This window comes from Protomyctophum parallelum (genome assembly GCF_964188405.1).
Source record: "Protomyctophum parallelum genome assembly, chromosome: 16".
NCBI lineage: Eukaryota > Metazoa > Chordata > Actinopteri > Myctophiformes > Myctophidae > Protomyctophum > Protomyctophum parallelum.
The window spans coordinates 19,486,623-19,500,978 of record NC_139711.1 but is presented as its reverse complement, the minus strand read 5'-3'; the positions used below and the strand labels follow the sequence as shown (position 1 = coordinate 19,500,978).

The 14,356-nt window shown below is 42.9% G+C and overlaps 1 protein-coding gene across 1 annotated transcript in view; it reads right to left on the bottom strand.

Annotated features, from left to right (window-relative positions):
* The window catches only part of mcf2a (MCF.2 cell line derived transforming sequence a), a 57,742-nt gene that overhangs the window by 36,316 nt on the left and 7,070 nt on the right, over window positions 1-14,356 (bottom strand). The window contains exons 2-5 of the mRNA XM_083786585.1: window positions 8,530-8,598; window positions 6,353-6,467; window positions 5,107-5,197; window positions 216-335 (exon numbers count right to left, since the gene is read on the bottom strand). Of these exons, the coding sequence (XP_083642711.1) occupies window positions 216-335; window positions 5,107-5,197; window positions 6,353-6,467; window positions 8,530-8,598 (395 nt within the window). The remainder of the gene's footprint in view (window positions 1-215; window positions 336-5,106; window positions 5,198-6,352; window positions 6,468-8,529; window positions 8,599-14,356) is intronic.

Here is a 14,356-nt window from a genome sequence, read left to right as displayed (position 1 = left end):
CTACTGGTCTAAATGGATTGTTGGGCCACTCAGGGATGTGATCCCCAGAGCTTGGCTATAAGATGCATATTATGGAGAACCTGTTTTTTTTTGTTTTTAATAAAAATCCTCTTAATGGGAGCCATTTTGCATGGATCTTTCTGCTCTAATCCACCTGGTGAGGTGGTGGTGGAGGTGTTGGACATGCTCTGTTGACGGAGGAGAATGTGCATTACTGGCATCTTCAGCATGAAGTCCTCCTGGCTGAAGCGGAAGCCCAGGTCGGTGACGGTGCGCTGGAAGAAGCTGGTGGGCCGTAGCACCAGCACCAGGTGGAGGTTCCCTGGGAACGAGGCCTGCAGAGAGACACAGTACACACACACACACACGGCTGTCATATCTGCTTGGAAGATGAGAAGTATTACATCCCTGTGCTTGACCTGAGGTCAAGCACACATTCTACACACATTCACACATTCTACAAATGTCTTCTAAATCCTGACAGTTTTCAGAACAAAACCTATGTTTCTATATCAGTGGTTCTCAAACTATTTCATGTCAAGCAGCCCCAGAATTATTTGTATTTGGCCGCCGACCCCCAGCTGCTATTTTTCAATACATAAAGCATAACATAATGCTTAAAACACCAAAACCCCTGGGGTTCCAGCCCGAAATGGGTTAACCCACTCAAACCTGAGGCACGATTCTACAAACGCCTTCTAGATCCTGAAATAAGTTTTCTGAAAAACTAAAAAGATTTATGTTGCTAATATACTACTGTGTCGTTGCTGTCGGGGAAGAAACCTCTTATCTTGATATTTGGTAAATCAACGCCCTATACTTGATCATACCACAGCGTCACACAAAGGCATCAAAAGTAGCAGATCTACAGGCTTGAAACGTGGCGCGAAGCCACACGTTACAAGCTTGCCGATCTGCTACGTCAGCCATTATTTATTATTTGAATCCTGAAACGGTTTTGGATATAATGAGGTTTGCCCCTGACAGAAACGATATACAACAACTACCTACACACAGAGGTGTTCCGGGCTTGAAAGGTATAATGACAACGTATACTGAAGGTGTTCTAGCTCTAAATGAGTTAAGCTAGCTATATAGTCCACTTGCCAGAATGTTGTGAACCCAGGCATGTTGAGTACCGGTACTCCAACGTTTTATGTTACAAATGTTGAGTATGTTGGGTGAGAAGTTCAATCACACGAGAGAGACTCTGAGTAGAACCGCTGCTCCTTCGCCTGGAAAGGAGCCAGCGGGCATCTGGTTAGGATGCCTCTCGGGCGTCTCCCTAGGGAGGTCTTCGACGCACGTCCCACTGGGAGGAGACCCCGCGGCAGACCAAGGCGCAGTTGGAGGAAACGCATCGACTCACTGGCCTTGGAATGTCTCTGGTGGAGCTGTTGCCCCTACGACCCGACTACGGATAAGCGGTTGAAGATGGATGGATGCAGTGGCGTCAACTCTGGGGGTGCACAGGAGCAGAAGAACCCACTGGCAAAATAATAACACAACACAACAGCTCTTTTAAGAGCTAATAGCAGCCAGGCGCAGCGCAAATATGCGTGGCTGCACCCACTGCCGTTATAGTAACCTTCCGCCACTGGATGGATGGATGTTGAGTATGGGTCCCCAGCATGTAGAAACTGTCAGATGCTAACTTGCATACTGTATGTTGCTAAAAACGGCCATGCCCACTTGCCCAATTGTGCTGACATCATCACATTTGTGATGACGGCAATGGCCGTTTTTAGCCCAATGATTGTGTTTTTTTTAACTAATGCTTGGAATGGATTCATGAAAACCCCCTAGTTTGACACGTCACATGCTACATAAAGCATGATGAAATTTTGAATATTTTGCCTTCTATAGGTTGTTAATGGTATGGTCACATATTATGCCAATTATAAAAATTGCTCAACATATGCAAGTTAGCATCCGGCAGTTTCTACATGCTGGGGACACATACTCATACAACATTTCTAAAACCTTGGTGTACTCAACATGTCCGGGTTCACAATGGGGCTCTATGGGCTGTTCCAATAGTAAAGCTTCATGTGCTGAGACACAACAGTGGCTCATCTGTAGCCTACACTATCGTCTGGGATGCACAGAAAGGACGGCGCAGGTTAGGAAGAAGGATCTATCTGTCACAGACAGGCATCATTAACCAGCCACTGTATAACTGCTGTTTGCTGTATCCACACTCTCAGCTGTCAGTCGAGAGATTTAACTGTCAGAAGACCCAGCTCAATGAGTGCAGGGATCAGAGACTACACTACAAAGATGTCACCAGTGGTGGGAAAAGTACTCAAGTAAAAGTATCAATACTGCAATGTATAGAAATACTCTGTTACAAGTAAAAGCCGGGATTCAAAATACTTATTTAAAAGTATACAAAGTATTGGTATCAAAAGGTGCTTAAAGTAGGCTACCAATTGTAAAAAGTATACTCATTATGCAGAAAGTTTTTTCAAATGTATAAAAATCTTTAGAAAATAGCAGATTTACAAGCTCACAATGTGTCACATTGTGAATGATTGATTGACTGAACATGTGTATTCACAGTATGTAGAATGGGTACATTTCAAATGAAAACCATGAAAAGCAAGACTTGTACATGAGCTTGTAGATGGACTTTCAAATAGCCAAAGCCTAAAATAGGGCTCAAGTGGTTAAAGGTATATTCAGTGATTTCACTCAAAAAACCTTAGGTTTCGTTTTTGGCCTGGGACCCAGCCTTTCGTCCAATCAGGATAGAGATTCAAAAACGAAACCTAAGGTTTTTTGACCCCCATGGGTTAACTGGGGACAGGGAGGAACTCCTTATATGGTCAGCACACTCTATAGTAGGGAGGATTATCACAACAAAACAAAAAAATAAGTGATATTTGAATTAAGTGAAATCACTGAATATACCTTTAATATATATGTTTTGTAACAATGATCAAAATCTGAAAAAGTAACTAGTAACAAAGTTTTCAAATTGTAGTGGAGTAAAAGTACGCCATTTGCCTCTGAGGTGTAGTGGAGGAGTAGAAGTAATTAAGTATTTAAGTCATTAAGTATGGAAATACTCATGTAAAGAAAACATTACCTCAAAATGTTACTTGTCTTAAGTATACTTGAGTGAGTAAATGTAGCCTACTTTGTGACTTTACAAACTGGATGTCACAACTAAGCTGCAGGACATGTGCAGGTAATTTAAGGAAACATATCCTTAGCATGCATCAATGTGACATATCTTGTGGTGAAATGCACATTGCTGATGAGGCAGCGGCTATACATTACACTGCAATAGATATATCTACTGTACAGCATTGGCCAGTTTTGATAGGTTGCAGTTTTGCTGCTGTGCTACATCAAACGAAAAATGCATGAATAAATAATAAGCTCTTTGGCATATTATTATGTAGCCTATACTGTGTATAGTTCACAGTAATTAAACAGTTAATAAATAGTCGCCTTTTTTAAATAAAAAAAAGATGTGGCCCGGACTTAATGCATGGACATGGACACGTAGGCTATTAACCATGATGGATTAATAATTCACACATTATGAGGTGGCAGTAACATGTAGGCATATGGTGTGCGTTTATTTAAAATCACATCAATGCGATTTGCATGTGATGATATGTGCATAACTTCTGACATTCATTCGCCCTCAAGTCATCCCCCCCGCCCAAAGAAACCGATGACTTGAGTCTCGCGGGCGGCAGAAATGGAACAACATGCATTTAAAATCCAATCCATAGTAGTGATCATGCAGTTGGATTTTCAGTCAGGTTGCAATTTACTGAAACAATTGCATGACTAAGCGGAATTGGCGATCCGCAGTGCTACAGTCAGCAGCAGCAGCAGCTGAGCTCTGCAGCCGCGGTCGGTCGGTGCATGATCGCTGCTTCAGAACTGCCGCAGTTATACCCAGCCAGGACCCGTCCCAGCCCACCCAAAACTTCATCCTAACTCTTTTTTTAGTACGGTAAATAATCAACCGTTACCGGGGTCCTCCGCATCTTGGGCATTCCTCGTCGATGAGAACTCTCAGTCATCATGTTCGATGCTGCTGCCATCTCGGCGGTGTAAGTAACAAAACAAAAATGAGCTTTTTATTGCTTTGCTTGCCAAAATGGCAAGCCCTCCTCCTCCTCCTCGCCCGTCCCGTCCGTTAAATCGCCACCCGAGGAATATAATAAGGCTCTCAGGCTGCCTGCTCTCCCGCAGAGAGAGAGAGCCACGTACCGCGCTGAATGCAGCCTCTCTCTCTCTCTCTCCCCTGTTCCCAGAATCCCACAACCACCCCAACATCATCGTCACATCATCACACCGTCCGCTCCACGGAATGAAACGTCATCAAAAGTAAACACCCACAATATTAGCTTTTTTTTCTTTTCTTTTTTTTTTAGCACGAATTCAGTCACAGCATTATGGGAGCAGCAGTCCCCATAATTATGATGTCATTATAGGGCACTATAGGGATATCTGGGAAATTGGTTATTTTGTCCCAAAATGTAATATATATATATATATATATATATATTTGGAAAATGTTTTTTAAGTAAAGTATAGCCTATATATATGGTAGTAGAACACATGCTTAAACATTCGACAATAAGGTCTAATATTTCTTGCTACAAAACATATAACAATAATAATAATAATAAAATGTCCATGTTCACATCATATTGTCCATTATGGACAAGCCCGATTTTTTTTGCCTTTCAATGACATTTCAATATTACAGTTGCATTAATAAATCACATTGTATAACATTAGGCTTTACTTTAATATTCTGGCGATAAAGGTCTGCATCATACAGTTGTACCATTGCCTGCGAGTCTAACTAAAGTCAGATGCTTCAGAAGATATCAGTATACAGTATAGGATACCATGGACAGCGCTTTGCTGGTTCAGCACGTACAGCATATGGATGAAAAATGTGCATTATCAGGAAATATCAATTATGCAGGAAACGCGTGCAGCGTCTGTGTCTGCATCAGCGATCGATATTTCCCTGCATGGCCCCCTTACCTCCATGCATCATGTCCTCATAAAATATCACTATAAAAAGAAATAATAGTCTGAAAGCAAACTGAAATGAGAGAAGCTCACCGCTATTCTTGCAAGTGCTGTTTTAATAGAAGCCCAAGTATCCAGTCTTCGATCTAAAATGATGATGAATTTTACCCCTGGCTGCCTCTTTCTGCAATCACAAACAAGAACATAATTTCAGTTTTGTGCATGTTTCGTGTACCGGTATGTCATTTATAGGCATTTGAGCCAAGTACAATGTCAAAAGTATAACTTATATTAGTTGACTGTGATGAATTCTCCTGGTAGGAGAGTGATGAACTAGAGTCTGAACTAGTGACAAACTGCATGGACATGTGGGAACTGCACACCCAATGAATTGCCTGTTGATCTTCTGCAGTGGTCCTCAAACCTTTTCACGTCAAGGACCCCCAAAAGTATACGTAGGCAATTTGGCCACGGATCCCCCATCTGATTATGTTTTATGCCAGGAAACCCCAGAATAGACTATTGTCCAGATTATCCAAAACATTTTGAGTTGACAAAACATTTGACAATTCTTTTCAGAAAATAGCATATACGAGCTTGCAGCGTGCCACAAAGTGATGCGCCGTGAGCTTGCAGATCTGCTATTTTTGAATAGCCAACGCATAAATGGATAAAGTGTTTAAAAATATTGTGATTTTATATATTTACACATTTTGCTGAGGACCCCCTGGCTAGAACCCGCGCCGAGGACCACTAGGCGGGGGGTCCATTGCCTGATGCCATTGCCAGACTGATGCATTCACTCACATGTTCCTCCACAGAACATGACTGAATCCACGATCAGTCTGCCAATGCTGGAACCCCACTTTCTGCACCTGACCACAAAAGGTTGCCATACTGAGGACGACTCCACTATCCACTATAGGACAAGTACTGTATAAGAGCTTGTGCTTTGAGAACACTGGGCAAGTTGTGCACAGAATGTATAAACTCTGGAGTCGATGCTGCATTGCAGGGAACGGAGAGGTGTGGGGAGCAGGGGGGGGGGGCAGAGAGAGAGAGAGACAGAGACAGAGAGAGAGAGGCGCTGAACATTGGGATATTTGTATAAATGGAGAAACTATAACTCACAAGACTATTCCACTTAAAAAATGGGAGAAATGGACTGACTATATAGAACCCAACAAGACCACACTATAAATTATGGTCCACAATGCATACTATGATGCTTGATAATTACACATGAACCTCTGTACTATACTGTAACTGTGAATGGAAATGTGCTAATAAAATTAAAAAAAGAGCTAAATAGAGAGAGGTTTATAGGGAAGCCACACACCGAGGTATGAGAGTGAGGTATGTTAGAACTTTGGCCAAGGCTTCCTCTGGGATGTCGCTGAAAGCCGAGCATTCTGGAAGAGTGATGATGACGCTGGAGTCTTCTCCTCGACCTCCTGCAAAGGAAAACAAACATGGAACAATCAGCAATTTCCACACAGAACCCAATGTGTAGCCATCATCGGCCCAGGTGGCTACTGGACATTCAGGAGAGCTGCACAGTGTGGCATTAGGGTGTGTCAGTAGCCTGGCTAATAAGCCAGACCGAATCAGCCTTTGGCAAAAAACAATTGCCTGCCGGCGGTCTGGCTTATTAGCCAGGCTAGTGTGTCAGAGCCTTAGATATAGACACAGTTACGCAAGCTGCGTTCACTTCATGGGGCTTCAGTCCAATTCGGCTCTCCCACATCATCTATACTTCTATTGAGCATGGGGACAACCAACTAACTGGGACAAGTTCTGGACCGGAAGTATAGGCAGAAATGCATTGGACTCAGGCAACTTGGACTCAGCTTTGATCCCTGTATTTTAGATTGTTTTGTAGTAATAGTACATACATAAACATTAAAGCGACTTTAGTTGTCACTGTACAGTCAATACTTTAAACAGTTGCCATGTTGCACACGTAAAATAGCTCTTATTTGCGCCGCCCTCGTTGAAAACAATGCATTTCCAACTCCAGCTTGTCTCAGTTCAGGCTGCATGAACAGCACTCGGTTTATTCCCCCTCTATATCGTAACTCTTCTATTAGATGGCTCTGCCCCCTCTATATCGTAACTCTTCTATTAGATGGCTCTGCCCCCTCTATATCGTAACTCTTCTATTAGATGGCTCTGGGGTGTGTGTAGCTCTGGTTTCTGCCCCCTCTATATCGTAACTCTTCTATTAGATGGCTCTGCCCCCTCTATATCATAACTCTTCTATTAGAGGGCTCTGGGGTGTGTGTAGCTCTGGTCCATAGCCTTACTGCTCTTGCTGCCATTGCATTAAGGCTATGGGACTGATTGGCTTCCTGCCTCGCATGAAATGCAGAGCAGCCTCTCCTCTGCAGCGAAAATAAAAATATTGTTTTACCATACTCACCAATACAAAGACGGGTTGTGTAATTAGAAAGCCCATACTTTCCTTAGTGGGTCCACTTTGAGCCCCCCACCACACGTGTAAATGCACTTTTTTGGCCAGAAATGGATTTTGTTTTCCCCGGAAAAGATCATAATTGTAGTTACTCCACTGCGCCCTCTACCGATATTGCCAAGAGAAAACCATCGTAGAGAAGATTTTTCCTTCGGGTGAAAGAAAATCCCTTTCTGGCCCAAAGCTGCATTTATACGTGTGGTGGGTAGGTAAAACATTATTTTCGATACAGAGGAGAGGCTGGTCTGCATTTATGCGAGCCCCGGAAGTCGACAGTAACATAGCTATGGACCAGAGCTAGGGTGTGTATCTGAAAAGTCTAAGAACCACTAGAACAGTATTGCTTCTGAGATTCTGATACGATATCATTTAACCCAGTGATTCTCAAAGTGATGGTGTTCCAGGAGGCCCCCAGCTACATTTGTTAATATATCTTAAGCCCCTTTTCTATCTATATTTTATACACCGGCTATTCAAAAATAGCAGATATACAAGCCTCAAGGTGTTTGAAAAATGTGGAACATTTTTGCAATTTTTCAAACAAATCTTGTGTCCCTGGCACAACACATTTTTCAGATGGGTGTTCTGAGGCCAAATATAATATGAATTTGGGGGTCCTTCGTATAAGTAAAAGTTTGAGATCCACTGATTTAACCCATTTTGGGGCGGGAACCCCTTTTGGTGTTTTAAATATTATGTTATAATTTAGCTATAGAAAAATAGCAGATCTACAAGCTCTGATAAGCTACGAGCTTGTAGGTCTGCAATTTTTGAAAAATCGTGAAAATGTGGCACAAATCTTTGCCAACGTTTTTAACTCAAATATTTGCTTCTGAGGGGTTCCTGGAATAACATATTTTCAGATGGGGGTCGGTGGCCAATTAATCACATATCATTTTTGGGGTCCCTGACATGAAATATTGAGCACCACTGATACAGAAACATGAGGTATTTCAGAAAACTGTCAGAATGTTTTAAATGTGGACGTCAGGCCTAAATGGGTTAAACACAGAGCAGGTTGTTGGGTGAAAGGCCCTCCTCACCTGACAGATATGCCACCTGTTTCTCGATGTAGCCCCCCACCTCCTTCATGCTGACAGGGACAGTGACCTCTGAGTGAGGAGAGAGACATTAGAATGGTTAGAAAGGAGTGGCACATACCAGTGTTAACTTTGTTGGCCAAAACTACAACAAAAAATGTTTGTCAGCTGCCTTTTTTTCACTGACGAAAACTAAATAAAAACTAAGCTATGATGACTAAAACTAAGACAATTTTGTCAACAAATAAAAACTAGACTAAAATGTTCCGGAGGGACTAGAGAAGAGATCCAGCAGAACTAAAAGACAAGTAGTTTTATGTTTTGGTTGCGCTTCGTGTGTTGCACGTGAAAATAGCAGATCTACATGCTTGTAGATTGGCTATTTTCAGCACGCACATGTAAAATCAGTCATTACTGCACCATAAGGTCAGCCAAAATACATTTTTGTTGACAAAATCAACTGTGGATTTAGTTGACTAAAATCGTATGATATTTAGTCGTCTAAAAGTAGACTAAAACTTTTCAGATGACTAAAATATGATTAAAACAAAACTACATTTCATTCAAAAGACTGACTATAAAAATAAATCAAAATGTGCTGTCAAAAACACTGGCACATACTGCATGCTGTGAAAGTCAAAGCATACAAAATCTGATTGGCCCCCATGTTTCTGCAGTGTACACGACTTACCTTTTTCATGGGTTCCTTGTATTGACTGCTAATAATTTTTGATGGGTGCAAAATGCTGCCCTCTCGTGTTAAGATATGAACACTGCATTACATTGTCATTCATAACGCATCGTCACCATCGACAGAGACGTCATTGAATTCATTAGCAATGAATACCGGAGAAGGTTATAATGTTGCACTTGAACTGCAATTGACTGATTTTGCTCTTGCTCATGCTTAGTGACATGTAGAACGATAATGGTGATATGATGGCATACAGTACGCTGTTACTATCAGCTTATGACAATAACTGGCCCAGTAAAAAGCCACTTTCAGAACGCTTCAACAGGGCATTAGATGAGCTGCTCTTGGCACCAGGTAACAGTGTAGTGTATATAGTTCTCATTACAGTCCACTGTGAGAGAGGAGAAAACACAGAATGACTCCCATTAGACAACATACAGGTTTCTGAGTGGTGCAACCACTCCTATAGACAGCTGTGTGTGTCCCTCTCCCTGCCTTGGTCCCATGGGTCCGAGCACAAAAATAGCGCTTGGTTGGTGTTCACCACCAAGTGTCACTGTTGCGCAGCCTCACACACACACACACACACACACACACACACACACACACACACACACACACACACACACACACTATATATGACCATGCACCCCCCTGGGCACGTTACTGGGGGTCTGCAAACTCTGCATGTTCCGGGGACCCCCACACGGTAACTCTGTCATTTCTCAACCGTTTCAGACGTGGGGCTCGCCGGAACCGGGCTGACACCTTAGAGTATATATTAATAGAGACGGCACCCGGAGGAAACCCTGAGGCGAAATGGACATAGTGGTCGAATTCGGTATTGCAGCGCTAGGCCAAACACATGAACGCGCTGGTCCGTTGACTATCATTGCGCACGTTCATGATGACACGTGAACACTGAACGCCGTGCAATAATAGTCAACGGCCAGCGCGTTCATGTGTTTGGCCCAATCAATCCCAGAATGCACTCTGTCCCTACCCGGAAGGAGGAGTGAAATCGCCTCATGCGCTTTTGAGCAACTTAATGCAAGTGGATGGGAGGAGAACTCCGGTGCCGTCTCTATTAATATATACTCTAAGGCTGGCACCCTGGGGGGTCTGGAACTTCCAGGGACCCCCCGGGGACTCCCACACAGAGTTGCACCACTCACTTCATTCACACAACTTTTATTTTATTGGCCAGGTTTTAGTGTGCCTTTTGTAAATTGTGCTTTGTATTCATCGTATCACATAATTCCAAAACTTCAACAGGCTGTAACAAATCTACTTTGTCCATGCTTTTCTAGTATTTTTTCCAGAACTTTGAGAAAGCATGATGGAACCTCCACTGCTCTTCTATAAACAACATGAACCCCATTAGTGTACCTATTCTTGGCAGGTTATGTATACTGGATTTTCGGGTCTAGCACTTATTTTTGAGTGTTGCCAACCGCCTCCAATCAGTGACTTTGTCTGTCTGTCGGTCTGTGTATGACCCATTGACCCCTGTCTGAGTACAGACCCATGAGTACGACCCTTTGACCCCTGCAGCTAGGCCATTCACACTGAGCATTCAGTCAACTGATTGGGGTTGATTGGCACACACATACACACAAAGTATAGTTGGACTGCTCAGTCTGCACGGGTGTGATTTTTCCTCATCTTTACCACAACAGCACAGACATGCGTGCACACACACACTGCACAGGCAAACTGACTCCAGTGTGGTAGCAATAACCTCGCAGCTTGGTTTTTATGCATTTCATTCATAATGGATAAACACATAAAAAATGAATTAGACCTGAAAGACATACAGGAAAAGAGATAGAGAAAAAGATAGATGTTGACAGAGAGAGAGAGAGAGAGAGAGAGAGAGAGAGCCCGAACAGGCAGGTGTCCTATTCCACGTGTCTAGCTATACTACAGGTAGATAACATGGAGGGAAGGAGGCGTGCTTGTCAGGGAGCAGGTACTGTAATGAGCTCCATTGGTCCTCCTTTAATATTTCATGTGTTGTCTGTCAGAGAGCAGTGGTTGGGCCAGAGGAGGACGTACATACGCCCCCCCCCCCCCCCCCCCCCCCCCACACACACACACACACACGCTAAGGTTACAGTCTCAGGTTTAACACAATGGTGTGACAATGGAGCACGGGTTTAGCACAACACTGGGCTAGTGGGTGGTGGTGTGACAACAATGGAGCACGGCTTTAGACAGGCCGTACACAACATGAACATAACGCTCATGTTCATCTTCATTTTCCACTGCCAGAGATGCAGGTCTATCAACATGACAACTGTGGATGTATACAGTATGCATCTGCAATAGTTACGTTACACACCCAACGCTAAACTATGAGTGCAATTACTGTCACCGTAGCCAGGGACCAAAACAATGTGTAGTCTACGTGGATATCTCAGCTGTCGGGAGGAAACCTCATAACTCCAAAATGTTCATTTTTTCAGGAAATTGAGAAAACCGTATATTTTTTTTAAACAAAGCAAAAAAAATAATCAAAAACCTCAAAAATGGAGTAATGAGGTTTCCTCCCGACAACGAATTATGGAAAACAGAGCACACACATTTTGTTGCGTTTCTGAACATGAATCTGCTATGGAAAGGAAGAGATAGTAAATGATGATTATTAAGGATATTACCAATCCTGATTATGCACTTGTGAAACACACACACACACACACACACACACACACACACACACACACACACACACACACACACTGCAAACTGCAATGTTTTTGCTATGGATGCCAGCAGGCTCTAGTCTCTGGAGGTCTCTCTACTCTCTGCTTGTTTACTATATCTGCTTCTCTTCCTGTGGTGCTGCTCTGCTCTCTCTCTGTCAAAACAAATGTCTGCTACATCATACCTGCTGTTTGGTAAGGGCTAGGGATGCATATGTTTCAGCACATACAGTAAATAAGCACATACATTAGTACAGTATATATGATGTAGAAATGAACCTATATGAACCTATTCATTAACCCATTTAGACCTGAGAACTGATTATACAAATGTATTCTAAATAAAACTAAATAAAAAGACAGTTTTTTGTCAGTGCTGCTCAATATTTCATGAGCAGCACTGACATAGAAATATTTCATGATATGTAATTGGCGTTGAGTTAAAAATGTACGTTTGAAAGAATATATGTTCAAAGATTTGCAAAAATAGCAGACCTACAAGCTCGTAGCGCAGCAGTCGGTGCCGCGCTATTTTTCAATAGCTAAAGGACAACATAATGCTTAAAACACCAAAGGGTCCATTCTCCAAATGCCTTCTGAATCACTAGTTCTCACACTTTCAGGATTAAAAAAATAAACGCAAAAAGCAACGCGCTGTGAGCTTGTAGATCTGCTATTTTTTAATAGCAGATTAACAACTATTGTGTTGTTAGGGTACGGACTGACCTCATGCTTCCTTCTGTGCTTGAGGAGTCCAAGCTGCTTCTTTTCACCTGACAGGGGGGAGTTTACACCGACCAGTTCCTTTCCCCTCCATCCTGGCTGGCCAGGTAGTTTAGAGACCAGGATTACTGCATGTTTTTTGTGAGGGTACCTACCCCTAGGGGACACGGGGAGAACATGCAAACTCCACACAGAAAGGTCCTTTCGCCAACCCCGCCTCGGGTATGGGGCACTGATGACGCGGAGGAGGGAGCATGCCCCAGTGCCCACAGCGTCCCCAGCGGGAATCAAACCCAGGACCTTCTAGCTGTGAGGCAACAGTGCCACCGTGACCCCCTGAGCCACGGATCTGATGAGATGTAGCTCAAGACCCAAGACTCTGTATATATAGACATGCTGTATTGATGTGGTACCATATGGAGAGATAACAGGCCAACGTCTTCCATTTAATTCTTCTATAATTGTGTAGACTTCATACTTTAACTATAACTCGTGGGCGCGTAAAATTAAACCAAATGAGACCTGTACGCTCTCAAGAGTTTAAAGATCTAATAAGCGTCCATTTGGTTGGTTTCACGTCTACTCCACTACATCTCAGAGCCAAAATTTGTACTTTTACTCCACTACAATTATTTGAAAACTTTAGTTACTAGTTAATTTGGAGATTTTAATTTTGATTAGAAAACAAACATACATTAACCACTTCAACCCTAAACATTTCGGCCATTTGAAAATAGCCGATCAAGAGGCTCACAATGCGTCGCATTGTAAAATTGTAGATCTGCTATTCCGTACTTTTACTTGTAACAAAGTAGTTCTAAATTGCAGTATTGGTACTTTTACTTAAGTAAAACAATTGAGTACTTTTTCCACCACTGCTGGCGTTATGACAGGCCAGTGTGGGGTGAAAGTCAAATAGTCTCCGTTTGCTATTCTGTCCTTGCCCAGTCCATTCAACAAACGCACGCACACACACACACACACACACACACACACACACACACACACACACACACACACACACACACACACACACACACACACACACACACACACACACACACACACACACACACACACACACACACACACACACACACACACACACACACACACACACACGCACACGCAGCTGAACAGGCTGTGTCCTACAGCACAATAATGCTTATCAGGGTGGGCTGCCATTTGGATAGGACTCAGGTTCTGGATAACACAGCTACAGGTATATAGCTTTATCTGTGTTCAAATCAAGATACATCATGTACTTACTGTACAGTAAGGGCCCTATCATGAGTCAGAGTTCCTAAACCCCATCATTTGGGGATTTAACATTGCGTAAGAGGCGTTCCGCTGTAAAACACGCCATCTTGGACACCAGCCCTATAAAACACCTCAGCTACCCGTTACATTATGCATAGGTGTGGTTTGGGGCGTTACAATAACGAAAGCAATCACCGTGCCACATGCCATTGCCTTTAAGAGAAGACTGCGCAACCCATTATGCATCACCCATTACCCCCAGTGCAATCTTACTCGAGACAAGACTGTTGACTTGCACAATTTCCAAATGCAGGCTCTGTTTTTTCCTTTTTTCGTCGATGGGTTCCCAGATTGCTGTACAGCAAGTACATGACGTATCCGATTTGAACACAAGTACAGTGCAGTATAGGAATCACTAGGCGTGACTGGTCTAATATTTGCTTTAGTA